At 29.9% G+C, this 26,553-nt stretch overlaps 4 protein-coding genes across 4 annotated transcripts; 2 read left to right on the top strand and 2 right to left on the bottom strand.

Moving 5' to 3' along the window:
- Nucleotides 1-476: 476 nt before the first annotated feature.
- Nucleotides 477-1,022, bottom strand: LOC25495262 (LOB domain-containing protein 24). Its single transcript, XM_013595460.2, has one exon. It carries the CDS (start codon nucleotides 1,020-1,022, stop codon nucleotides 477-479), a length of 546 nt encoding a protein of 181 aa, XP_013450914.2.
- A 3,922-nt stretch (nucleotides 1,023-4,944) lies between these two features.
- On the bottom strand, nucleotides 4,945-6,525 carry LOC25495261 (uncharacterized). Its single transcript, XM_013595459.3, has 2 exons — nucleotides 5,884-6,525; nucleotides 4,945-5,256 (listed from the first exon to the last, which is right to left on the bottom strand). The coding sequence occupies exons 1-2, from the start codon at nucleotides 6,523-6,525 to the stop codon at nucleotides 4,945-4,947; spliced, it is 954 nt and encodes a 317-aa protein (XP_013450913.1).
- A 4,517-nt stretch (nucleotides 6,526-11,042) lies between these two features.
- Nucleotides 11,043-11,651, top strand: LOC25495260 (LOB domain-containing protein 22). The gene has a single exon (XM_013595458.1). It carries the CDS (start codon nucleotides 11,043-11,045, stop codon nucleotides 11,649-11,651), a length of 609 nt encoding a protein of 202 aa, XP_013450912.1.
- A 13,080-nt stretch (nucleotides 11,652-24,731) lies between these two features.
- On the top strand, nucleotides 24,732-25,376 carry LOC25495258 (LOB domain-containing protein 27). Its single transcript, XM_013595456.3, has one exon. It carries the CDS (start codon nucleotides 24,732-24,734, stop codon nucleotides 25,374-25,376), a length of 645 nt encoding a protein of 214 aa, XP_013450910.2.
- Nucleotides 25,377-26,553: the final 1,177 nt, after the last annotated feature.

The raw sequence follows: 26,553 nt of genomic DNA, 5'->3' as shown, positions 1-26,553 counted from the left end.
CTTATTCACTATATACGATGAGTTTGGGGTTAAAAATATATGTTAAATCTAACCATATATATGACTGACACTAATTAATATACAACAAGAAAGAATTAATATAACATTGATCGTTGAATCCAGAAATACAATTATCCACTTGAACAGTTTTTCAGAAAACTAAATACACAATTGATTTGGTCACTTTAGATGGAATACTCCTTTCCATATTCAACATGCATCAAGTTCTTCTTCTGATCATTCTTCAATTGATTTGATTCCACACTGCAGATAAAAGTCACAAAATATATTAAACATATATATCAGAGAACAAATATAGTAGCAATTCATCACATACTCATGAGGCAACTTTGATTAAAATATAATAAAGTTCAATAGAAATTCACAAATAATTTACACATAATAACGTCTGATAATAATAATCACTTCAAAAAATAAATAATAATAATAATAAAAAGAACAAGAATTGATACCTGCTAATTATTCATACACATCCTTTCCTTATATTCTTCTATGTCCTTAAAAAAGTCATCTGGTTCAAGATCCCAACCGGCATCAACACCACCATCAAGGTCATTCAATTCTTCGTTATCAAGGTCATCCAACGCAAACGATGGAATATTTGTTTCTTGAGGAGCAGTGGAAGGTAGGGAGGAGTGGAGATTTTGTTGTTGTGAATGGTTGTTCATCTTACAAATAGCTAGTAAACTTTGTGTGCGATTTAACTCTTCCGTAGACTCGCGTATCAAACCTAAATATTGATGAATAACACCAACACATCCATGAACGGGGAATTCTGCACGAATATCCGACTCAAAAATAATTGAATCCATTGCATCGGCTCTTACATCGTTGTCTTTAATATTCTTTAGTAACTTCACTATGTTGGAAACACCAAACAAATTGTGAACATTGTCAAACCTTTTTGGTTTATCAGTTGGAAAGTAAGGAGCTAAAGGACAATCTTTGGGACACTTTCTCCTTTGATACTTGCATGCTGCACAAACTTTGTTTGATTTCATGATATTCATTAATGGTACGTAGGAGTAAATAGGGTTTGAATAAGAAGCAAAAAACGAGAATGAGAAGGGTTATAGATCGTGAATGAGAGGGAACAAATCTATTTAAATATATAATATAAGTGGCCAACTATTAATGAGGAGCAGAAACTTCCCTTATCCAAAATTTTCGTAAAATAGCAACTAAAAAGATCAATTTGTGTTTTTTGAGGGAAAAAAGATCAAATTGTTTCTATTATCTATACTATCTATAAAGAAAATAACTTTTGAGCTGTTTTGTGCTGAATTTTTTCTCTTTTAAAAAAATACCCTCAAAATAAATGACACATGTAACAAATAGATAAGAATAAATTTAAATATTAAAATAAAAGCGCAACAAATAAAAATGTCTAATTTTTTCCTTTATCATTTAAAAAGTGTAACAAACTAGATGAGTGTATCTATATTTACTTTGTTATATTGTTGGTTTCAAATAGATAATCCTGGTTAGTTTGATTTGTTATAATTTGAAAGCAAAAAACATTTATATTTTTACTTTTAATCAAAATTATAATTTCATAAAAAAACATTATTCATAATTTTTAAACTTAAGCGCAATAAAAAGAGTGGAAAAATAGGCACGTAAGTACCTGTCTTTTCGCTAGCTATATATAAAGAAAAAAACTCATTTAAGCTCTTTTAGGCTGACTTTTTCCCTTTTCAAAAATGCTTTCAATTTTGAATACAAACAACACATGTAACAAATAGATTAGAATAATATTAAATATTAAACAAATGTAATAAACACGATATAAATAGATATATTAGTATAATTTTTTTTTAAAATAATGTAAAATCATATCAAATAGTAAAAGCCAATAAATGAAAAGAAATCGATTCAAACTTCTCAATAATAATCCCATTTACGTAGAGTGCAATAGTTTGGGATGAATTTCTCCATACAACCACCAACTTCTCTTTCTCTAAGTGAACAAAAAAAAAATAATACATATCCTTTGTGCATGTTTATTTCACCATGTCATGGCAGACTCAATTAACCAAACTAAAGTTTGCAATATGAAATTTAATTTAACTAAAACGTGAAAGCATGAACGTGTAACGTGTTTTCTACTAAAGCTAAGGTTTCAAATAAAGGTTCGCAATAGTGATCTTGGTCTCAATATGACCGCTTTTGAGGTAACATACTAACATTGTTTATATTTGACTGTAATTCTCTATAATACTCCATCCGTCCAGCTACATAATAATTGTTTTTTAATAAAATTTAATCTTCTGATACTCTACTGGGAAGTATCGGATAAGTATCGGTCCAGAATACGTAAGGGATACATTACGTCGTCCATTTTAAAGTATATGGGCTTCAGAGATTATTGGTTATGGAGATCATGGAAAAGAGAGAAAATGGAATGTAATTAGAATTTAATTTTTTATGAATAAACAAAAGTGTTTTTTAGAAAAGATGGTTTTTTAAATAAAATAAAATAAAATAGGATAAAAATTTGTCTTTTTTTTTGCTTATATTTTAGATAAAAAAATAGTTTTTTTCTTTACATTTTAAAACGGAGGGAGTCCTAAGTATTGAGACACAATTATAACCGCTATTTAATGACTATATTATCTTCATTTTTAACTCTACCTCGTTTTCGGTTATTTCTCGCACTATTATAATTTCGTAACATTTTTTTTCCACATCATTGGGCATGAGTAGTACCGGTAGTTTTATTAGATTATATTTAGCAAGTCTTGAATAGGAATGTAAATATTAAGTACCATATCTTTAGCATTAATAGGAGTATCAGCATTCATTAAAAATTGATGTTAGCAGGCACATAGATTAGGAGTAATTGTAGGAAGTAATGAAGGATTCTCTTGTATATATCCCACGGTCTAATAGAATGAAATCAGAATTGACAAATACCATATTGTTTTAACAAGTTTGTTTGAAGTTACATATTCCAATCACTATTATAAGTAAAAATTAACATTTTAAATTTGTTTATTAAATAATGTATATGGTATATAATAAAGATATATACATCATTAATTAAATAAATCTAAAGTAATGATTTTTGCTTATAACAGTAACTGAAGGGTGTAGTTATTAAGTTGAAATAATATTCTCTCTTGCATATTGTGTTGCATATTAACTTGAAACAATATCGTAGCTTCTACTTTCTCTCTTGCATCTCTTTCTAATCCAATTGCAATCTACACAACACCAACACTTTAAATTATTTTTTATTCTTCTGGTGTCCGACACTAACACCACTCCAACAGACACGGTTACTTTTTATTATTCCATCTTCTCAAATTATTATTAGTGTTATAGCGTGTGTCCAATGTCACTACTTAACATATTATACAACATGATTTATTCCAAAATTGTATCCCTTATTAAGCACAAACAAATACATTTTTAGTAAATAAATAAATAAAAATAAAATGAAGTGATCAATTTACATATATTACATTACAAATAGAAGGTTCTTTTTTTTTTTTTTTTTTTTTTTTTTGCTTTTTGATTGGCCTTGGTTTGAATGTCTGATTAGTTGCCTCATTCCAAATCTTGAAGTTTTAATTCAGAAATGTCCTTGGCATCATTGGGCTGGCAACAAATACATATTTTGTTAATACAAAATCATAAGCAAGAGAAAAATTATACTTCCCTAATGAGAATGATATGAAGTACAAGGTAACACATAGGGAAGAAAAAATGAAGTTGGCAAATTAAAATCATCTCAATGATATCATCAAAAGCGGGTGATAAAGATTGTTGAACAAGCGAGTAGTAGCATAGCAAGTTTGAATTCAATTCATGTGAAAATGACTTAGATCATAAAAAAAATTACATTATTTATAATTACTTTTAAAATTGTTTTTTTTTTTTTACCGAAATAAAGTTAACTATTATCATTAATCAACAATGTTCAATACAACAAGGATAAGAATAAAAAATACGGTGACTAGCCCAACTTGGGGTGTACATGGGTTGGGTAAACCGAAAAAACCCGTCAAACCCACCCAAAAAAACCCAAAAAAGTGGGTTGGGTTGGGTGATTGGGTGGATATGGTTTTAAAAAATGAAAAACCCATAAAAAATAATGGGTTTTGGGTAAAACCGGATCCATACCCAATAAACCAATTTACCCAATAATTTCCAAATTTTAATTTCATTTTCATAGAGAGGAAAAAGAATAACAAATGTTTTGATCATAAATTTAGTTTAATTTCTAAAATTGACACAACACATCCTCTATATTGAAAATAAAAAAAATATTAGAGTTACAAATTATGATGTTGCAATTTATAGTTACTTTGATGCTAAAGCAATTTTACGTCATCCAACTTTAATTTATTTCAAGTATTCGATGATCAAATTTTTTATTTAATATTAAAATTTATTATTTTATGATGCTAAAATATAGTGAAAATATGTTACATAATTATTTTAAGAAAATAAAAAGTTGAAAAATTTTTATGAAAAAAATACAAGGACTCGTCGTTTAGTCATTTCATATTAACAAAAAAAAATTTGGGTAACCCACTATCCAACCCAAACCAAACCGGAAATTAGTGGGTTTGCCCGAACCCACCCATTAATTTAACGGGTGGATATTTTACCTAATCCAAACCGGAGTACCCTATATGGTTCGGGTCTTGGGTTTGGCCAAACCCAACCCAAATCAAACCACTTACACCCCTAAGCCCAAGAACATACCACCCTAGCTAAAGTATGATCATGTTCGCTTGTCTCCTAACAAACTTCACCTCAAAGTTGGAATGTAAAAGATAACTGATAAATAATACTATAAACAATATAATAATTTAAAATTGTTTATTTGAATAAATATATTTTACAGATAGGGTAAAACTTTTTAATCTCATATTATATGCAAATATTAAAATCTAACAAATGATTATAGGTTCATGAAAACTTACCACTAAATGAGGAAGGAACCAGAACAACATGCAAGTCAATATTGCTAGGAGGTAGATGCAAAAGAAGGGGGTAAAGTTTAGCATTCAATGGATTGCGACAACACACAAGAATATCAACAAGTCCAGTTTCCTCCAACAATTTCTCCTTCAACTCTTCTACACTACTTCCTTTAAAGGTAAATAATGACCCTTTATTTGCATCAATAACTTCACCATTTTCATTACCAACATCATAAAATATAACCCTACCTTCTTTAACTGGTGATGGAGAAGGATCTTCTAAATATTCAAGTTGCTCCTGGTAAATTAAAAGAAGAAAAATGTTAGCTGAATAGAATATTGATAATTATTATTATCACTAATGTTAGCTGAATAATTCACTTTATATATATCTTTTCACAATTAATAAAAATTAATTTTGAATGATATCACATTGCAAAGAAAGACATAAATGCACAATGCCTAGTTAAGATTTTTATTTTTATTTTTTTACAGAAATTCCTAATTAAGTTATCATGCGATGAATATCTCTGCACAAAATATAATATATGTCCTTGACCCCTCAAAAAAATAAAAATATATGTCCTTGTCTCCCCTAAAAAAATATGTCCTTGTCTTTTTTATTTCGTGTATAATGACAGTAAAATAGTTTCACAAAAAAAAAAAAGGCTATAAAATAATACACAAAGAAAAAACATTTTTATTAGAAATTGAATTCATAAACTCATTATATTACATACATCAAGCCATTACATCTACATATATATAATGCTTTTATTTCGAAACAATACTTACATCAACTCCATCCTATATGAGAAACTCTTTGATACTATGTGTGGTTCATGCTAAGATTTGGGTGCTCTCTAGATTTCTCATTAGATTTCGTATTAACCATAAGTTTGATAAATGTTTTGATATAACGAACCTCGGGTGTCCGAGGAGGAGACCTTAGATCAATCTTGACAAGGGGTCCATGATCCGAATCCAAAAAAGGTGAAGAAGAAAAAGAAGAAGAATTATCTGACGTTGTAATCGGATAATCTAGACAACGATTTGGCGGTGTTATAGGTGTAGGCCTAGGTCTTGGTTTAGGAACATGTCCTGCTTGTTTTGGCATAAGTTCCACAATATCAACATCCCATAAAACCCAATTAGCTGTTGCTGTTCTATGTGGAACATCATGTGTTATTGTGTTTCTCCAAGGTGGTAATCCTCCATTCCCACGAAGATATTGTCCAAAACGTGTCCTTAGTTTCACTTGAACACCATCTCTAATAGGTTCCCATTCAACCGATGGACTTAACTTTTTAGGCAAAGTTTGCAAAACTTTTTTACCCGTGCTTTTCAAAAGAATTGGCATGTTTGAGGCTGTTAAATATTTTCCATAACAACTTTTTAATCTTATGACATTGCTGTATTTGTTCTCTATTAACTCGACCGTCCATTTTGCATTGTCGTAGCAACCATTGCGGTCTTGGTAGACGTTTTCTTGATCTTCATGTGCCAACATGTATTTATCATGGTGGCTCCTTAGGCGCACCACTTTCGCCTTTTGGAAGAACTCCATTCAACAAAAATTGGATTCGATGATGATATATAATATGATGTCAAAGATGATAACAAAGAAATATCGATAAGAATGTAATGTGATGAAGATGAAGAAAAAAATATTGAATGTAATAAGCGGTAAATAAGATCTTCTCTCGTTTTTCTCCTTCCTCTGAGGTGCAAAACGACCTGGATGGTACGGAGGGAGAAACGAGAAAGAAATAATTGAGAGGAACGTAGAAGAAAAGATGTAATATAAATTGAGACAGAAAAAAAAGGGCTGGATTAGTTGGAATATTTGCAATTTTGCATGTACTTGACGTGTTTGTTACGCGTGACAAAACAATTGTCTAATTGGAGTAGTAAACAATATATATATATTTTTTTTTTTTTTGAGGGAAAGTAAACAATAAACATAGATTTTCCTAAAAAAGAAATAGATAAGTCCCCCTTAAAAAATAAATAAATAAACATAGAATAGGAGTAGTTCTAAAATGGTTCAAAAAGTTCAAATCTAAAATCTAAAATCTCTCTCAAATCATCTAAATCCAAAATTCCTTTAAGTTCAAATCAAACAACACTCCAATAACAAGTAAGTTTTCATAATCAAACATCATTAACCTTTTTATATTTATGTGTTATATTTTTTCTCTTAAATTAGATTTTTTTTTTAGTTTTAGGGTTCTGTTTAAATTTTGATTTTTTTAGCAAGAAATGATACAATGTTACATGTAAATGACTTATATTGCTTAATTGCTTAGATGTTTGCATGTTTACGTTATAGTTATGAGTTTTAGGGTTTATGTATAATTTGCACTCCAAGTGTTTGATGAAATGTTTGAATGAGTTTTTCATTGACTGCATAATTTCTTATGGTGTAGATATGAAATAATGAACCGTCATTTGTTCAAATCTCAAGTACGTTTCAACACTTGAAACCATCATTTGTTCAAGGTCCAGGTCGATATCACGCTAAAGGATATGAAGGATCAACTGAACGAAATTAATCAAGGACAACCCCGGAGACACAAGTAGGGTGAAGGCCTTTAATATGCACGTCCCGGTTATTTGAAGACCGAAAAGATAATGCTGACAGACGATGACTGCGTGAGGAGCATGTTCTCCAAATATTATCGGGAACACATTTTCCCGGTAATTAAGTTGGAAGCTATGTTGCTGAGATCGCCTGAAGATATTCTCAACAGTTTGATTCTGCTAGAAAATTATGTTTAGGTAGCATCATTAATATGTACAGTCTTTATTTTGTTGGAATTTAAATTTAATTCTTGTTAGTTTGCTGAAGATGTTGATATTGAAGTGTCGTATACTTAGGGTAGAGATTTGCAGATTCTTTGAAAAGTCAAAGAATGAAGAGAATACAACATGCATTCTAGCAAATCAACTTTATAGGGTTTCACATCGAATTCCTTCGTATAGAATGACTGTTACATATGGGAATGCACCATAAGAGGTTCCTTTGAATTGGATCGTGACTTGTCAGTTGATAGGGCAGTAAGATTAAGTTCAAAGCAACATCTTGGAATGCATTTCTTTGTGTGATTACTCATTTTATATGAGGAAAATCGATGTGAGAATTTATATAGTTGATTTGATAGAATATATGTGTTGTATTCTCATCATTCTTTTTCTTTTGACTTTTCAAAGAAGGTTGTAAATCTCTACCCGAAGTATACAACACTTCAATGCCAACATTTTTGGCAAAATTTCAAGAATTAAATTTCAATCCAACATCATGATGATACCACATATATTTACGGAGAATGTAATGTAGATGAAATTAAAACTAAATAAAACTATGTATTGTTTTAATTGATTTTGTATACTTGTGTCACTTTATTCGAATTTATTTATTGAATACACAACTTTTATTCAAATTCACTATGAGTTTAATTAATATTCGAAGACATTATATTATTTAGATGCTAAAATCATAAAATAAATGCAAATATAAATAAAAGTAAAGGAACAAAAATAATACACATAAAATCTCATTTTGTTAATATAATTGATACAATTACAATAAGGTATGTTTCTTGTCTTGGGAAGGGGGATTGGAGTAATACTAAATCTGCTTCAGAGAAATATGGAGGTGAAGGGGTAAAGCAAAAATTTATATTATAAGAAACCCTATTGGGGTGATACTAAATCTACTTCTTTTTACCCCAATAACTTTTTACCCCTCTTGGGGTAAAAAGAAACCCTCTTGGGATAAAGCAAAACCCTCTTGGGTAATGTATGGTTCTTGTCTAATGCGAAAAAGACCTTCAATGTCAACCTTGCATCCAAATAAACCGCACTTTTTTGCAGTGCGTTGCCATCCCCATCGACCATTCATACAATCCGTGAAATTTTCAAAAAGGCATCTTTCTATGAAAGACAAGGATGGAAAAATTTTGAATGGCTTACATAGGTTTTAACTACAATAAAAAGTAAAAAACCGTGTAAAATCAAGTTTGAATAACTAACCACCGTCTAAAAAACGTGTTCTATGTGCTTAGACCACCAGCGAAGGTGCGTGAGTTAACTCACGCTACAGACAAAAGGTGCGTGAGTTTGACATACAATGTTTTGGATGTCAGCATAGTTGAGATTTCAAAAAAAATTATTATGGTAAGTTGGGGTTTCAACACAATGAGATGTATCCTTAAAAAAAAAAAAAAATAGTTGAGATGTCAACCACCATAATTAATGCGTGTTGCATTCATCGTTTGTTGATCAGAGAAAATAATTATGAAGTACTCACTCTGTTCCATAATATAAGCAAAAAAAACACATTTTCTTTGTCCCAAAATATAAGCAAAAAAGACAAACTTTTATCTTTTCCAAGATTTTTTTTTTTGTTATTCTCATAAAATTAAATGCAAATTACATTCAATTTTCTCTTTATTTCATTTTTTCCATAATCAATAGCCAATGAAAATTGTTTTTACATCTTCCTATAAAACTTTTCCAAAGAAAACACAAAAAACTATACTCCAAATTTTTATGCTTTAGTTTTCTTAATAAATATGATTTTTGTTTTTTTACTTATAATTTAGGACGGAAGGAGTATTATTTAAAGGCCCTTTCCTCAAACTTGGCCTACTATCCATAAAATGATAGGAACGACCGTGATTTATTTATTTATATAATCTAAAATTAGTAAATTTTACTTTGAATATTCAATACATATGTTTTTAAATTTTAATGTTTTTGAAAAAATACATCGTCAATGAAAATCTGTCATAGAGTTACACGAAAATAGAGAATCAGTTACAAGTTTCCTATGATTATGGTTTAGCCTAAATTTAAATTCAAAGTTGAAAAAGATTGAGTTGTCCGACAAAACAGCACTATAGTAGTTATATTAATATTTCGAGTTTTTTTATTTACACCCCATGTTTTTCTGGTTACACCCAAATTTTCTTAAAATTTTTTTATAATACCAAAATTGTCCTTTATATAAATTTTCTTAAAATCCTAATTTTATTCATTGTCACTGAGTTTCACCCTCTTTCACCCCACAAGCGATCACGATCAAACAATTTGATGTTCAATATCAATCTCCATGAAAATTAAAGAGTGAATCAAAATATTCTTCATCCATACTCAATTGGATATAAGTAAGTGAATTTCTTCTTCTATTTGCAAGTTTCAATTTTTTTCCTTCAACTGCACTGATGCACTGTACGATTACGGTTTTAATTTACATTGGTAAGGTTAACTTAAATTCAGTTGTTTACATAAACCTACTTAAACTGAGTTTACATGAACCTACTTAAATTAAGTTTACATGAACCTACTTAAACTGAGTTTACATGAACCTACTTAAACTGAGTTTATAGAACAAGGAAAACACAAAATCGCAGAACTGAGAACCCATAAGAAGAAAAACACAATCGATTGAAGAACAACACTTGCTAACTTGATTTGCTTCGAATTTTCTTTGAAATCATGAATGGACGTGAGAAAGTATGGTTTTGAAAATCTTCGCAGAACATAATCGATCGATTGGAGAATTATGGTTTTGGAAGAGAGGTTTTGGGGTGTAACCAAGAAAGAAGGAATATGCTTTTTGAAAATCAAATTTTATGAAAGGGTAATCTTGTCATTTTGGGGTGCAACCATGATTAACTAGGGTGCAAGTAGAAAAACTCTAATATTTCTAGCATATATTTCTACCGCGTTTGTTAATTTAATTTTATAAAAATTTAGTTTATATTATTCCTATTTTATTGGAATTGTTCCTGTTATAACTAGCGATTACATGCACACTGTTACACTTATAATAAAAGAATAAAATATTATACAAAAATATTATTTAAGATATGTTATTTTTTTTTAAATTAAAAGAACATATATTTAAATAATATATATTACTATAAACATATCTTTAATTTAACCGATCCTAATTTATAGACCTAATTCTCGCTAGCTTTGTTTCTTTATATACTGAATCTCTATATCACCGCCACTCCCTCAAAACACAAACCCTCTTTCTACTCATACCGTAAAAAACCCTAATATTCGTACCTAATGAATATCAACAGAGGAGACACAAGCAAGGCTTGTGCATCTTGCAAATTCCAAAGAAGAAAGTGTTCAAAAGATTGTCTTCTAGCTCCTTATTTTCCTGCTGATAAACCACAAGTGTTCGGCAACGCTCATCGTTTGTTCGGTGTTTCCAACATATCGAAGATATTAAAGCAAGTTAAGGAAGAATATAGAGATGATGCAATGAAATCAATTATTATTGAGTCGGATATGCGTGCTCAATTCCCTGTTGGTGGATGTCTTGATGTTATTATGATGTATTATGGTATGATCAAGAACTCTGAGCTAGAACTAAATTCTGTTAAATTCTTACTAGATCATTGTAAGCAAAATCTTGAACCCTACTTATCAATTCATCATTCTTCTGCTCCGTCTAGTAGCACTCGAGTTCCGAATCCTTATTTTGATACCAAACAACACTTTGAAACTAATTCTATGGATGCAGCAAGGGTTACACAATTGATCAGTGGTGTTAGCAATGCAATGGAAGAAAAATCTAACTTGATGGTAACACAAGGACTATGCCATTGTGAAGAATTATTGGATCTTAATGGTAGTACAAAATTTGATTTAAGGGAAAAGGAGAAGTAGTAACTGAGGTACATATTTGTTCTTTTAATTTTAATTATGGGTAAAATTTTATTTATTTTTATCTATGTTCTTATATAAGTATATGTTATGAGCTTGTTGTTCTATGAGTAAATTTATTATAGAAATATGTCCTTCATTAATTACATATCTTTAATCAATATAGGTTTATAATTGTATTCAATATTCTGCGTTTGTTTCATGAGTAAATTTCTCACATGATGTGTCCTTCATTAACACCTTCACTGTAGTTAAGGACTGACACGACACAATAAGAAGGTTTAGGGTTTTATCCTCATACACAACATAATATCAAATGATGTTTAAGCATTGTCTAATGTCCCCACAAACCAACACGAATTTTTTGATTCAAAGAATCCATATAAAAATTAAGAGATCAATCTGAAACAATTTTGGTGAGCTAATAGTTCATATATATATTCATCCTCCGACTTTAAACGAGTCCACTTAAGCGGATGATAAGATTGAACTCCTCATAAAACAGGTTCTTGGGTTGGGTCGGATGCCGAGTTTAAAAAAAAAAAATCAATATGAAAAAAGAGATCCAACTTAAAAGATGTTAGACATATTTTTCACTACAAACTTTCATACTTTCGATCTCTATTGTTTCTATTTAGTGCATTTTTATATTTTTCAATTTCATGAAGTGTGTCACTGGTTGTCTTTCTACCCTATTCTCCACAATCTAGTCTCACTTTAACCAACTTCTAGTTTTCCTTAGGTTCCTTGTTGCATCAAATTCAAATTTATGAAGTAGTTTGAATGTTATAAGCTTTAATTTTTTCCTTAACACATTTGTTATTTCTAACCCTCATTTAATTTTTTATCGGTCAAATCTTTTATTCTTAACTTTTAGTTAATGTAAAATTGAAATTGTATTATATATTTATGTATTATCTAATAATATATTTTTGTTGACTTTAATTTTCATTGCAGATCAAACAAATTGCTAAATGATCGGCTGATGAATGTCTTTGAAATGGAAGTACTTGATTTTTAAGTGAGAAAATCAATTTGATTTGTAGTTTTTAGCATTTAAAAAATTTGGTGTTGGCAATTGAGATTGAAACCCCAGACCTCTTAATATCTATGTTTTTATGATCAATTCATCGAGATTAGATTATATTATTTCAGGATTCAAAAAATCAAAGCATTCTTTGAATCTTTCTTGGTGTCGTGTATATTATTATTATTATTATTATTATTATTATTATTATTATTATTATGTATAGAAGATATCTATTAACTATTTAATAAAATTGATGCCATATAAATTTTCAATTTTGCCCATAGGAGGGGCAATTTGGTAATTCTATAATTCCTTAATCTTGGAGAGTGCCACCTCATCCAAATAATCCTAAATTCAGTTGCTTATACATTACCGTTGTGAGATATTAAGGTATCGTTTGACCCAATTTTTTTCCAACCAACTTCTCTACGTTTTTAAGGAGAAGTTAGACCAAATACTTTTTTGAATGCATAAAATTGAATTGAATGAACTTTGGCAAAAAGTTATTTAATTTAATTTAATTTAATTTTTTTGAATCGTCCTATTTAATTTTTTAAAGAGGTTCCATTTAATTATTATCTTTTTTCAAAGGAATTTTATTATCTTTTTATCACTTATATATTTATTTTCAATATCGTTTACTCATCACAACCTCACAACTATCTTTATTCACGCTGTCATTTAATGATACTAAATATTTTTATTTCATTTCTTCAACCTCGCGAATACACACACATTAACGTTTAGAGTAATATTTTATGTTTGTTTATCTGTTTTTTGTAAAACTTTTAACTATTTTTCAATTTTTTTTTATTTTTTACTATTTTTCAATTTTTTCTCGTAAATTCAGTTACTTTTACACTGTCATTGTGGGAGATTAAGATACCGTTTGACCTTTCTTTCTATTTCAAGTTGTCTACATTTTTAAGAAAAAGTTAGGCATACCTCAAAAAAAAAAAAAAAAGGAGAAGTTAGATCAAATACAATATCAATTAAGTACTTACTAAAAAATGTACTTTTTTTTAATGCATAAAATTGAATGACTTCAAAAAAGTTGTTGAATGACTTCAAAAAACTACTTCTCGACAATTTATTTCACAAGCATCTCTTAGGAACCTTTTCTTTTATTTTTTAATATTATATTTCAATATGTTTTTTTTTTCCTTCCTTTTAATTTTTTTAAATCGTTCCATTTAAATTTTTTAAGGAAGTTCCATTTAATTTTATTACCTTTTTTTCAAAGAAATTTTATTATCTTTTTATCACTTATACATTTAATTTCAATATCGTTTAATCATCACAACCTCATAGATATTTTTATTCACGCTTGCTAAAAATATATACACATATATTAGCGTTTAGAGTAATATTTTATGTGTGTTGGTTTTTTTGTTACGCTAATGCGTATGATTATTATTATAAAATTTTGTTTTTAATTAAAAGTAAAATTGTAGATGTCTTTTCTTCAAAAAAGGTATAGATACCTAAAAAAATTAGACTTATATATTTATTAAGATATCTGTTTCCATGACACCAACAATGTCACAAATATAATATCGTATAATATAAATTCTTAGATTTTTGAAAGACACCAAAAATATAATATTCTTATAACGAAATTTGTTATAGAGTACAATTGAAATAGAAAAAACCAACTATTTTGATATTATTTATGTTATTATTTGAGGCTCCTTAAATTGTTTCTCCTATTCAAATATTTAACAAGTCATTTATATGATGATACAAATTTGTATTCATGTTACACAAAATAAACGTTATTGAGTAAAAAACCTTGGCCAATGGCCACACTGTATCTAAGTTCAGCTGGGAACACTGTTTCACTTTCTTCTTCATAAGAGGCCACTTTCTTGTTTTTTTCATAGTTATGAGACCATGCATGACTTGAGTTGACTGATTTTTATGGCTTGAGAGGTTCATTTTTTGACACTGTTTTAGTTTTTGCTTCATCATATGTGGTTTTCTTCCTTTTTTCACGATTATGCATTTTAAGGTTTTTTTTTTTCAATTGTTTGTGGATTATGTACCATAAATTTTTATGTTGCATGGCTGTATAAAAATCTTCCTTTGTTATGTGGAGTATAGTAGAGGTCATGATGATTGAATTTTAGCTCATGTAAGGTTTTGATACAATTGTTATTTTAGATTTTGGTACTATAGTTGAAAACAAATTGATGCATGTGGGTTATTTTAGTTTTTGTGAGTAATCATAAAACTGTAACAATTTTCATACTTGGTAAGGTTTTGATTTGATGATACAAAAATTGATCATATAAATATGTTAGCTTCTTTCGATATCAGAATGAACATAGAGAATAAAATTAAATGATGTATTATTGTATATCTATATATGACTTTCAATGTCAAGGAATTATGACTACATTAAGGATCTAAAAAATGATTTGGACATTTGGAAAATAGGATTTGGAGTGGTGGATTCTTGGATTGTGACTGGTAGTAATGAGAATCAACATATGAAACTCATTATTTGTGATGAGTTAGTTAAAATTTGTTGTAATTTCCTTTATGATTTATCAAATTTACTTATTAGTGTACATTTTGATTTATTTATATTTTTTGATTTCTTTCTTGGATTTAGGGTGATCGAGTTCATGTAATATCTCGATATAGAGAATTGGAGCATTGAAAGACTTTGATCGAGGAAAACAAAACTTATACTTTGTATAATTGTCATGTGTTTGATAATGACATTACATTTAGTCCCCTTAAAGTTGTTATTGGTTCTGGTACAAAGGTGCAGAAGTATGGCAAGTTAACTTACGTTCTTACTCATGAATTTCGCTTTAAGTTATTTAAGAAAATTCAAGATGGAAAATTCAAAACTGGCGTTTTAGATGGTATGGTTATGTGCTTTAATTTATTTCTATGTTTTCTCCAATTATAATGTTCTTATAGATGTAATTTTGTTTTACAAAATCATCGGGCTTCTTCATGAGATTGTCCAGACAACGCCAATTGGTACTGGAAAGAAACCGTACGTGTACGAACATTGTGTTGAAAGATAAAATGTATTATGGTTGATGTAACACTATAGGAAAAATACTTCGTAACTTTATCATTTACCATCTATTTACCTTGAATTCTTTGCTTCTATTTTGTAGTCAATGACAACCCAAATATATGTAACAATTGGTCAGGTTCGAGGCTGCTCATCAACCTACATCATCCGGTTATTGAGAAGTTTAAGACTTAGTAAGTTTGCATTATGATTTCACAATAGTGTTAGAGTAACTTATTATTTCATAATCTGATTTGATTGTTTTTTGACCATGTTTCTTGAATTGTTGTCGTGACCTTAACACTTCTCAGGCTCATAGTCAAAACTTCAGTCAGAACTTAAGTCAGAGTTCGGCTTCTTCTCAACGTACTTCGTACAACGATTTTTCCAATCTGTCTCAAGTTAGGCCAATTGCTGAATTTCTAAACTTAGTCAAGGTCTGCTTCTTCTTCTCTCTTCTCATTGGTCAAAAACAATGGAGAGAGAGTAAGAATATAATGTGAGTGTGAGAGAGAAAATTGTCTAAAAGTTGTCACTAAATGGTTGTACAAATATCATTTCTCTTAGGATAATGGGGAGGCTATCAAATTGGAAAGGGGAAAGTTTAGAGACTAAAATCACTTGAAAAAGAAAAGGACGGGACTAAAGTCATACAATCATGATATTTAAAGGACCAAAATGAATTTAAGCTCTTCTAATAAATAAAAAAAAAAACTCATTATAATATTGCAAAGGTTAGTATCCATTTCCCATCTGCATTTTGAGATATTAATTTCCCATAATGGGGAGGCTACCATAATAATGCCTTATCAAACGGGAAGCTATTTGATAAAGGACTGAGTGGGAATCGAAAGAAATACTGCTATCCATCATATTTGAATTTAGTCCTTCAAACAGAAAATCAAGTCATGCACAAACCTCATTATGCAGCATGCAAACAACATCTCAAAACCAAATTTAAGAGCATCTGGCTAGGGCCACCTAGGATCCTTAAATCTTTTCTTTTTAACTTTGTGCGTATTTATACTTCATTTCAAGGATCGGTCCATTAAGTTTGTTTATTCAGTTTCTTCCTCCCTACCGTTTTCTAAACCTGAAATTGAAGGGAAAAGAAAAGAGAACTTCCTTCCAATGCCGTCCTTGCGTGACCGCCGCAAACAGATCTGAGCTTTTGAAACACTTTCTAATTCAAATATGTGCATTACAACTTACTGAACCTGGTACACAATGTATGCATTAGCCCAAAATATAGTTATCAAGTTAACAACCAAAGTATTTAAACTCAAAAGTTAAATTTACTTTTTTTTCAAAGAGCTTCCACCCATCACATTTTATCATAAAATAATTACATTAAGAAAAGCTTCTACACATTTCCTATTGATAAATCAGTTATTTCATCCTTATGTATAACTCCTATCATAAAGTTAAGGGTAAGAGCCAAGGAGAATTACAGTCACTAATTCTCATGGAATCCACATGAACTCAGGCACAATACTCCATGTATATTAAAACACAATGAAATTGACAAACCATCAATTCAAATTGCTGCAACATATAGCTATAAAACGTTTGAATATTATCACTTTTGCCTTTGAAGAACTTCATCAAGATTCAAGACTAAGAGTATAATTTATCCCTCAAGACTAACATTATATGGCCAGTCACTTAAACTATAAAGCACCTCAACCTATGCTGACAGACTTGTAGGCTCAAAAAGAACAGTCTAGAATTTCATTGAGAGTCATAAAAGTGCAGCGAGTATCATCCCTTACACAATTTAGGCTCATATTCCCATCTTTTATTGGCAATTCACATTCACAGTATAGAGTTACATTTGGGATCATAAAAGCACAAAGTAAATTCATCGAGCAAATAATATTTATAATTCTTGTTGGATCATTGAGGCATCCCATAATCCACAAAGCGGCAATTCACAATCAAAAGGTCAAAATTCAATATCATAAAAGCACAATGAGTATGAGCATTTATATTACGAATACAAATTCATACCAGTATCGCATGTAAGGCATCATCAAACTTTAAATTATGATTAAAGTGTTCATATTGTTTCTTTTAGGGTCATCCAGGCATCCAAATACTTGCAACATATACGGAATATATAATATCCACTGATTCCTTTCGGATCGTCAAGGCATTCCACATCCAATATCATAGTGGCAATTCACAGTCTAAAATTGCATTCAGGGTCATAAAAGCACAGCGGATCCATCCCGTATTTTATGAATATAGATTCATATCAATATGTATTAGGGTCATCAATTTTACACTATGGGTAAAGTGTTCAAAATATTTCCTTTAGGGTCATTGAGGCGTCCAAACACTTGCAACATTTTTGAAACAAATCATATCCATTAATTCTTTTCATATCATTGAGGCATTATGCATGAATAAAAATTCATATCAATATCACATATAAGGCATCATCCAAAATTTACATTATGATTAAAGTGTTCATAATGTTTGCTTTAGGGTCATCGAGGCATCCAAACATTTGCAACATTTATGGGACAAAAATTTATCCATCAATTCCTTTCGGGTCATCGAGACATCATAATAGTTTAAAAATTTGTGCTCATATATCATATCTGGGTGACAATTCATAGTCTAGAAATGCACTCAAGATCATAAAATCACTAAGACATCCCAACATTTACAAAATCCTAAGGAGCAAAACTAATATTCATTGTTTCCAACCATTGGACTTAGGATTATATCATCCCCTTTTCAAATTACAAAAAAATGATTTCAACTCACAGAGGCAATCACAGTACAGAATTTCAGTCAGGTCATAAAAGATATCATCCAACTTCTACATCATAAAAATAGTGTCCATTATATTTTCTTCAAAGTTGTCAAGGCACCCTAAATGTTTCAAAATCTCTCATATACTGTGAAAAAAAAAAATTCATCTAGCAGTGTTTCGCGGGTTTATATGCATATAGATACCCTATTAACTTTTATATTTACAAAATTGTAGGTTCTTTTGTAAAAGGTCTCCGACAGAAACAAAGTTTTGAATGATTCCTACCGTTAAAAAAAAATCAAGAATGAAAACTTGAAAATCAAGATAGAGTTAGAAATGTACCATTGAATGTGAGACTTCAAATTATTGAATCGACTTTTACACTATTAGTAAAGTGTTCAAAACATTTCCTTTGTCATTGAGGCGTCCAAACACTTGCAGCTTTTATGAAACAAATAATATCCATTAATCCCTTTCGGGTCATCGAGGCATCATATATTCCATCTCAATGTGGCAATTTACGATTTAAAATTGCATTCAGAGTCATAAAAGCACACAATGGATCCATCCCTTATATTACGAATAAAAATTAATATCAATATCACAGGTAAGGCATCATACAACTTTTACACTATGAGTGAAGTATTCGTAATGTTTCCTTTAAGGTCATCGAGGCAACCACACACTTGCAATATTTATGGAACATATAGTTTCCATTGATTTATTTAGGATCAATGAGGCATCCTACATTCCATCTCATAGTGCAATTCATAGTCTAGAACTGCATTCGGGGTCATAAAAGCACAACAAATCGATCCCTTATATTATAAATAAAGATTCATATTAGGATCATCGATTTTTACACTAAGTAAAGTATTCAAAATATTTTCTTTAGGGTCATTGAGGCGTCCAAACACTTGTAACATTTATACATTTATGGGACAAATAATATCCATCAATTCCTTTTGGGTCATCGAGCATCATAATAATTTCAAAACTCAGGCTCATATATTGTATCTGAGTGACAATTTATAGTCTAGAATTGCACACAAGATCATAAAATCACCAAATCATCCCAATTCCCAACATTTACAAAATGTAATGTTCTTTAAAATCATCGAGGCATCCCAACATTTACAAAATGTAGTTTTCTTTAAAATCATAGAGGCATCCCAACATTTACAAAGTTTAATGGGACAAATAATATCCATCAATTCCTTTCGGGTCATCGAGACATCATAATAATTTCAAAACTCAGGCTCATATATTGTATCTGAGTGACAATTCATAGTCTAGAATTGCACACAAGATCATAAAATCACCAAATCATCCCAATCCCAACATTTACAAAATGTAATGTTCTTTAAAATCATCGAGGCATCCCAACATTTACAAAATGTAGTTTTTTTTTTAAATCACAGAGGCATCCCAACATTTACAAAGTATAATGGGACAAATAATATCCATCAATTCCTTTCGGATCATCGAGGCATCATAATAATTTCAAAACTCAGGCTCATATATTGTATCTGAGTGACAATTCATAGTCTAGAATTGCACACAAGATCATAAAATCACCAAATCATCCAAATTCCCAACATTTACAAAATGTAATGTTCTTTAAAATCATCGAGGCATCCCAAAATTTACAAAATGTAGTTTTCTTTAAAATCACATAGGCATCCCAACATTTACAAAGTTTAATGGGACAAATAATATCCATCAATTCCTTTCGGGTCATCGAGGCATCAAAATAATTTCAAAACTCAGGCTCATGTATCATATTTGAGTGACAATTCATAGTCAAGAATTGCACTCAAGATCATAAAATCACCGAGGCATTCCAACATTTACAAAATGTAGTTTTCTTTAAAATTACTGAGGCATCCCAACATTTTAAAAATTTAATGGGACAAATAAAATCCGTCAATTCTTTTCGGGTCATCGAGGCATCATAATAATTTCAAAACTCAGGCTCATGTATCATATCTGAGTGACAATTCATAGTCTAGAATTTCACTCAAGATCATAAAATCGCCGAGGCATCCCAACATTTAAAAAATTTAAGGAGCAAAAATAATATCCGTCAATTCTTTTCGGGTCATTGAGGCATCATAATAATTTCAAAACTCAGGCTCATGGATCATATCTAAGTGACAATTCATAGTCTAGAATTTCACTCAATATCATAAAATCACTGAGGCATCCCAACATTTAAAAAATTTAAGGAGTAAAAATAATATCCGTCAATTCTTTTCGGGTCATCGAGGCATCATAATAATTTCAAAACTCAGGCTCATGTATAATATCTGAGTGACAATTCATAGTCTAGAATTTCACTCAAGATCATAAAATCACCGAGGCATCCCATCATTTAAAAAATTTAAGGAGCAAAAATAATATCCGTCAATTCTTTTCGGGTCATTGAAACATCATAATAATTTCAAAACTCAGGCTCTTGTATTGTATCTGAGTGACAATTCATAGTCTAGAATTGCACACAAGATCATAAAATCACCAAATCATCCCAATTCCCAACATTTACAAAATGTGATGTTCTTTAAAATCATCGAGACATCCCAACATTTACAAAATGTAGTTTTCTTTAAAATAACAGAGGCATCCCAACATTTACAAAGTTTAATGGGACAAATAATATCCGTCAAAATAATATCCATCAATTCCTTTCGGTTCGTCATCGAGGCATGATAATAATTTCAAAACTCAGGCTCATGTATCATATTTGAGTGACAATTCAGAGTCTAGAATTGCACTCAAGATCATAAAATCACCGAGGCATTCCAACATTTACAAAATGTAGTTTTCTTTAAATTCAAGAAACAAAACCTGAAGATCAGGATGTACCGTTGAAGATGAAAGGGGCAGAACAGAGCGTCAATTTCTTGTTTTCTTGAAGAAAAAAGAATCAGGCAACGAGACGAAAAGATTCCACCAACACGTCATGACCGAATGGGAACGATATTTTGCAACGAGCGTATTCGGTATTTATAGGTTTTTCTCTTGGGCTTTTTATTTTTATGGCATGTTAAGCCCTAATTCTAAATATTAATATTTCTTACTTTTCATATACACACCCCCCGTTTCTTTTTGTTTTAGTGTAAGTAATTACTTAGGTTTTTTGTTTTTTGTATTCGACTTAACTATATTTTTACTTTCTATTTATTATTAGTACTAGCAGAAAGACGGGCAGGACGCATGTAATTATTTTTATTATGTTTTTTTTTTTATAATTTTCATTAAAAATTTTTAATTTTTAAATATTATGGAAATTATTGATATATTGATTTATAAACAAAATATTGTCAAAATATCTAACAAAATTATTTTTGAACTCAACATATTTTAGTTTGTCTGGATAAAAAATTAAGGTAAAATAATGATCATTTATTATTTATTCTAATAGTAATTAGTAACATCATAACATAAATGTGGGTGTTGTGTAAAAGAAACATCATAAATAAATGTATAAATGACATGTTATGTAAAAGAAGCATTGATATGATTGTGATAAAAGAATATCTTTAAAAATTACATTTTTCGTAAAGTCTCCATCTTCTCCTTCTATTTTCCGTTCTTTAATGAGAACTTTTGTTCAATTTTGAGAAACTCTTCTTGATAAAGCTACATATAATTAACCATGGCTGAAAACATGCAAGGAATATAGATTCCGACATTGGGAATGATCTGTCCTTGTGACTTATTTATGGTAATAGCAAAACTGAGTCTAACGGAAAACTGTTTTCTACTAGTCATGAACTCACATTTGTTTTTAATTTAATTCTGAACAAAAATGCTTTTTTTTTTTTTCCAGCATTGCTTCTTGTTAGGATTTCCACATCCAACATATTCTTAAATAAACCACGACATAACAATCATGTTCCACTACACAGGCTATATTTAAGGTCTATGTTTCGCAGCAACATCAAAGGTGCACCTTTTTTTACCTTTAAAATATGGCCACATGTTGGTTTGTTTTAACTCATAATTGCCTTGCCACAAACTAAATGTGGGAAAAGTTTGTGTATCATGTAATAAGCATGTGTAAGAAAACAAAAGAATTTGAACATGTACTATCTTTGGTCTTGAATCAAATAAATGACAACTCTGGGCCTTTCCATACTTTTAAATTTGAACATGTACAACTTCTGAACCTACACTTAGGTTTGAAAGGAGGCGGACAATCACAATCAGCATCACTTTTACATCTTGAAGATGCTGTAGTGAAAAGAAAATAAAAAAGTGCAACTAAAATAGGATAAATAAAATATTGAATACAAAGTAAATGAGGAAATATGAAGGATAAAAATGGCTTACCTTCAACGTTGGTTACACCAAGAAATAAGAAAAGAAAAACAATACTAACGTAAATAAACTTGAAAATTTCAGCCATATTTTCCATTTTTAAATGTAACGGAGGGTTTATCACTTTACTATTTATAAAGTTTATCATTGCCTTACATCATTTAAATATTCAGCCCTTATGGAGTTGTAAAATGTTATTTCTAAAATTAGAATCATTATTAATTGCTCTCAAGTAAGGCTGGAAATGAGTTGAGTCGAACCGAACCTATCTGAGCTTGACTCGATTCAATAAGAAATGGTTGGGCTCGAAACTCGACTAGAGTTCGAAACGAACCTTTTTTTCAACTCGAGTTCGACTCGTTTTAAGTTCACGAGCAACTCAGTTCGACTCGTTAGGTTCAACTCGTTTGCTCAAATTGCATATTTCAAAAGTTTTTTTTTAAATGTTTTTTTTTTTTTTTGTCAAAAACACATCTTTGACCTTTAGAAAAAACAAATTATATTTTAAATAAAACTACTAGTATGGTAGTAGCACTTTAAATTTAAACTTACTACTGCAGCACATACTACTACTATGTTTTACATTGTATCCGAAATGCTGTTCATATATATATATACTCCTGCTTTCTAATATCTTCGAAACTCCCCGATGTGGGACAAATTTTATGCATATGTTTGTTTAAAAGTCATGTGAAGGTACTATTAACTATTTTTTTCCTTTCTCTAGTATAACAATTATCGTTGATTTTTATTCAAATAGTAATTATTAGAAGAAACTTGTAATAAATTTCATATTATATATATCAAAATGGTTCATGAACCAAACGAGTCGAACTATACTTAGTTCAAGTTCAGCTCATTTAATTAACGAGCTTAATTTTCAACTCAAGTTCGACTCATTTGGTTCGTGAACCAAGTTCAACGAACCAATTATCGAATCGAGTATCGAACTATTTTCGAGCTGGTTCGGTTCATTGCCAGCCCTACTCTCAAGTACAATATTGTATTGTGTTTATCCCTTTAACACACTTATTAAAGAGATCACATAAAAAAAAATTACCAATAGTTAGAATTTGTTCTTTTTTAAATTAATTTGCATGACTATACAACCTTTCATGATAGGAAAAGGAAAATCACAATTGTTAGATGATGACTCCTCCTCGTCGTAATGTATATTTTTAATGTTTTAAAGTCTTTTGTTATTTTATTGTAGAATTTTTAGCGGATTCTAGCGAGGTACTTGGTAGAGACACTAGTGGGTTGATTCTATTAGCCAAATTCGTTTGCTAGAAATTAACTACATATTAGCTACAAATATGGTCGTAGCAAATCGCATATTTTCTTGTAGTGTAGATTACAATTTATCAATATACTCTAAAAAAATCCCATTTATATTTGTTTAGAAGCCCTTTAAATATTAAATATTCTTTTATCAACCCACTAGTAACATCGTTAAATATTTTTAGAAGCCCTTTAATTGTTTTTTGTTTTTACAAATGTTCTTTTATCATTGGGATGCTGCGTTTTTATTTTGTTACTTAAAAACAAAAAACAAAATTGGGAGGCTGCGTTAAAAAAATTAATTAATTACGTTTTTTTAAGGAATAATTAATTAGGTTATGCATATCCACTTTTTTTTTTACCATATGTTCTTATCCAGTATAACAATATCATGCTTATCGGCTAAGGAGGGAAAAAATAATTTGAAACTCAATCCTAATTTATAGACCTAATTCATCAAATCAATTAGGGTTCTCAACCTAATTAGAAGCCCTCCTCTTTTCCCTTTATCGTTTTTCTGAAACCCTATTCATTCTTCCTATGAATATCATCAAACCAAACAAGGCTTGTGCAGCATGCAAGTATCAAAGAAGAAAGTGCACTAGAGAGTGTGTTTTAGCTCCTTATTTTCCGGCCGATGAACCAAAGATGTTCGGCAATGCTCATCGTTTGTTTGGTGTTTCAAACATACAGAAGATACTAAACGAAATTAAGGATGGTGGTCAAAGAGATGAAGCAATGAAATCAATTATTGTTGAGTCGAAAATTCGTGCAAATTTCCCAATTCATGGATGTCTTGGTGTTATTCATATGTATGCAGGTATGATAAATAAGTCTTCTAAAGAGTTAGATCAATTAAAATGGCTATTAGCTTATTGTAAGCAAAACAACCATTTACAACAACAAAATCTTTATTCCTCCATACCTTCTACTAGTTTTCAAGTGTTTAACAATTATGGTGATGTTGGTAATTATTATCAAAATAGTGAAAATAATATGATGATACCATCTTCTTCTTATGTTAGTCAAACCACCCCTCATGATGTTAATAATTCTCCAATTGATACAAACTTGAATATAAATTCTATGGATACAAGGGGTGCAAAATTGAGTGGTGATAGCAACCTTGGTGGGGACAATGTCAAATTAGAATTGGACAATAATGAAGATTTGGACGACTTTGATATACAAATTAGAACAATATTTGATTGGGAGGAAACAGAAGGATTGTTAGATACTGATGAATTACCTAGTTCGGATTTTAATATAGATATGAATGGTCCAACACTATAGATGAACTTGTGGGAAAGGATCTATCTTAATTTAACACAGGTATCAACTTGTTCTTTTAAATATTAGTTTTTTATTTTATTTTTTGTTTACCTTTGTTATCATTATTATATAAATGGTACTTATATATCTAGGGTTGACAATTTTCGTTAAAAAAGTATTGGAGAAAAAAACAAATTCAACACAAGATATAAAGCAATGATTCATATTGGCAACAAAATTGTTGTATCCCAGACTTTTACCTACGGAAAAATGACTTTTATTGAAGAGTTTTTTGGTAGGTATAAGTTATTTTTCTTTCTTTTTGTTGTCAAATGGCCCCTAAGTTTGATGTCCTATACCAAGTGCCTTGTTACACTTGCACGCCTTGTATATATCCTTCATTGCATATCTATTAATCCTATTTAGAATTAGCAAATTCTGAAGCTCTAGTTGCTCCACAAAGATCAACATAATAAGAGTTACCAGATCTTAGGCCTCCAGCAAAGCAACCAAGAAATAAAGCATCATTGTTTCTGAAAATTCCCCCACAAGAAACAATGTTACTTGCGATAGAATTATTAGGAAAAAGAAAAAGTGCAATATGTCTATGAATATAATTTTTCTTTTGTAAGTTATATGTAAATTATCTTTTGTATGTGCATCTCTATTAAACTTTAATATATTTTACTCATACTATTCAAAATGTGATACATACTAAATCAGAGATTAATTTGGTGGTTTACTCATTACACAATATTTGGTATACGAGAAGGACCTATAATCCTCACTTAGTTACATTTCTTGCATTTATTTATTTATTTACATGTTTATTGGTGTGAACTTTTATCTTTACTTAATTTTGGTTAATGTAAAATAAAGGCTGTAGTGTGTATATATATAACGTGTAATATATTTGGTGACTTCCATGTGCAGAATGATCAATTGAAGAACTCAATGCATGCATGTCTTGGATATGGAAACAAACACTCTAATGATTTGTAGCGTTTGGCATATAAATCTGATCGATGTCCCCATTGTGAATATTTATTTAAATTTGATGTCCCATTGTGAATACTTCTTTTAATTCTTTGTCCTCGTTGTAAATATAATTTTCTGAACAATTGATCAAAGATGATCATGTGAATAACTTTATTCCTCGATTTAACTAGTCAATCTTGTTCTAATTTTGTAGTGGCAA

This window comes from Medicago truncatula, chromosome 6, assembly GCF_003473485.1.
Source record: "Medicago truncatula cultivar Jemalong A17 chromosome 6, MtrunA17r5.0-ANR, whole genome shotgun sequence".
Lineage (NCBI taxonomy): Eukaryota > Viridiplantae > Streptophyta > Magnoliopsida > Fabales > Fabaceae > Medicago > Medicago truncatula.
Note: the sequence above shows the minus strand (reverse complement) of the source record. Positions and strands in the feature narration are given on the sequence as shown.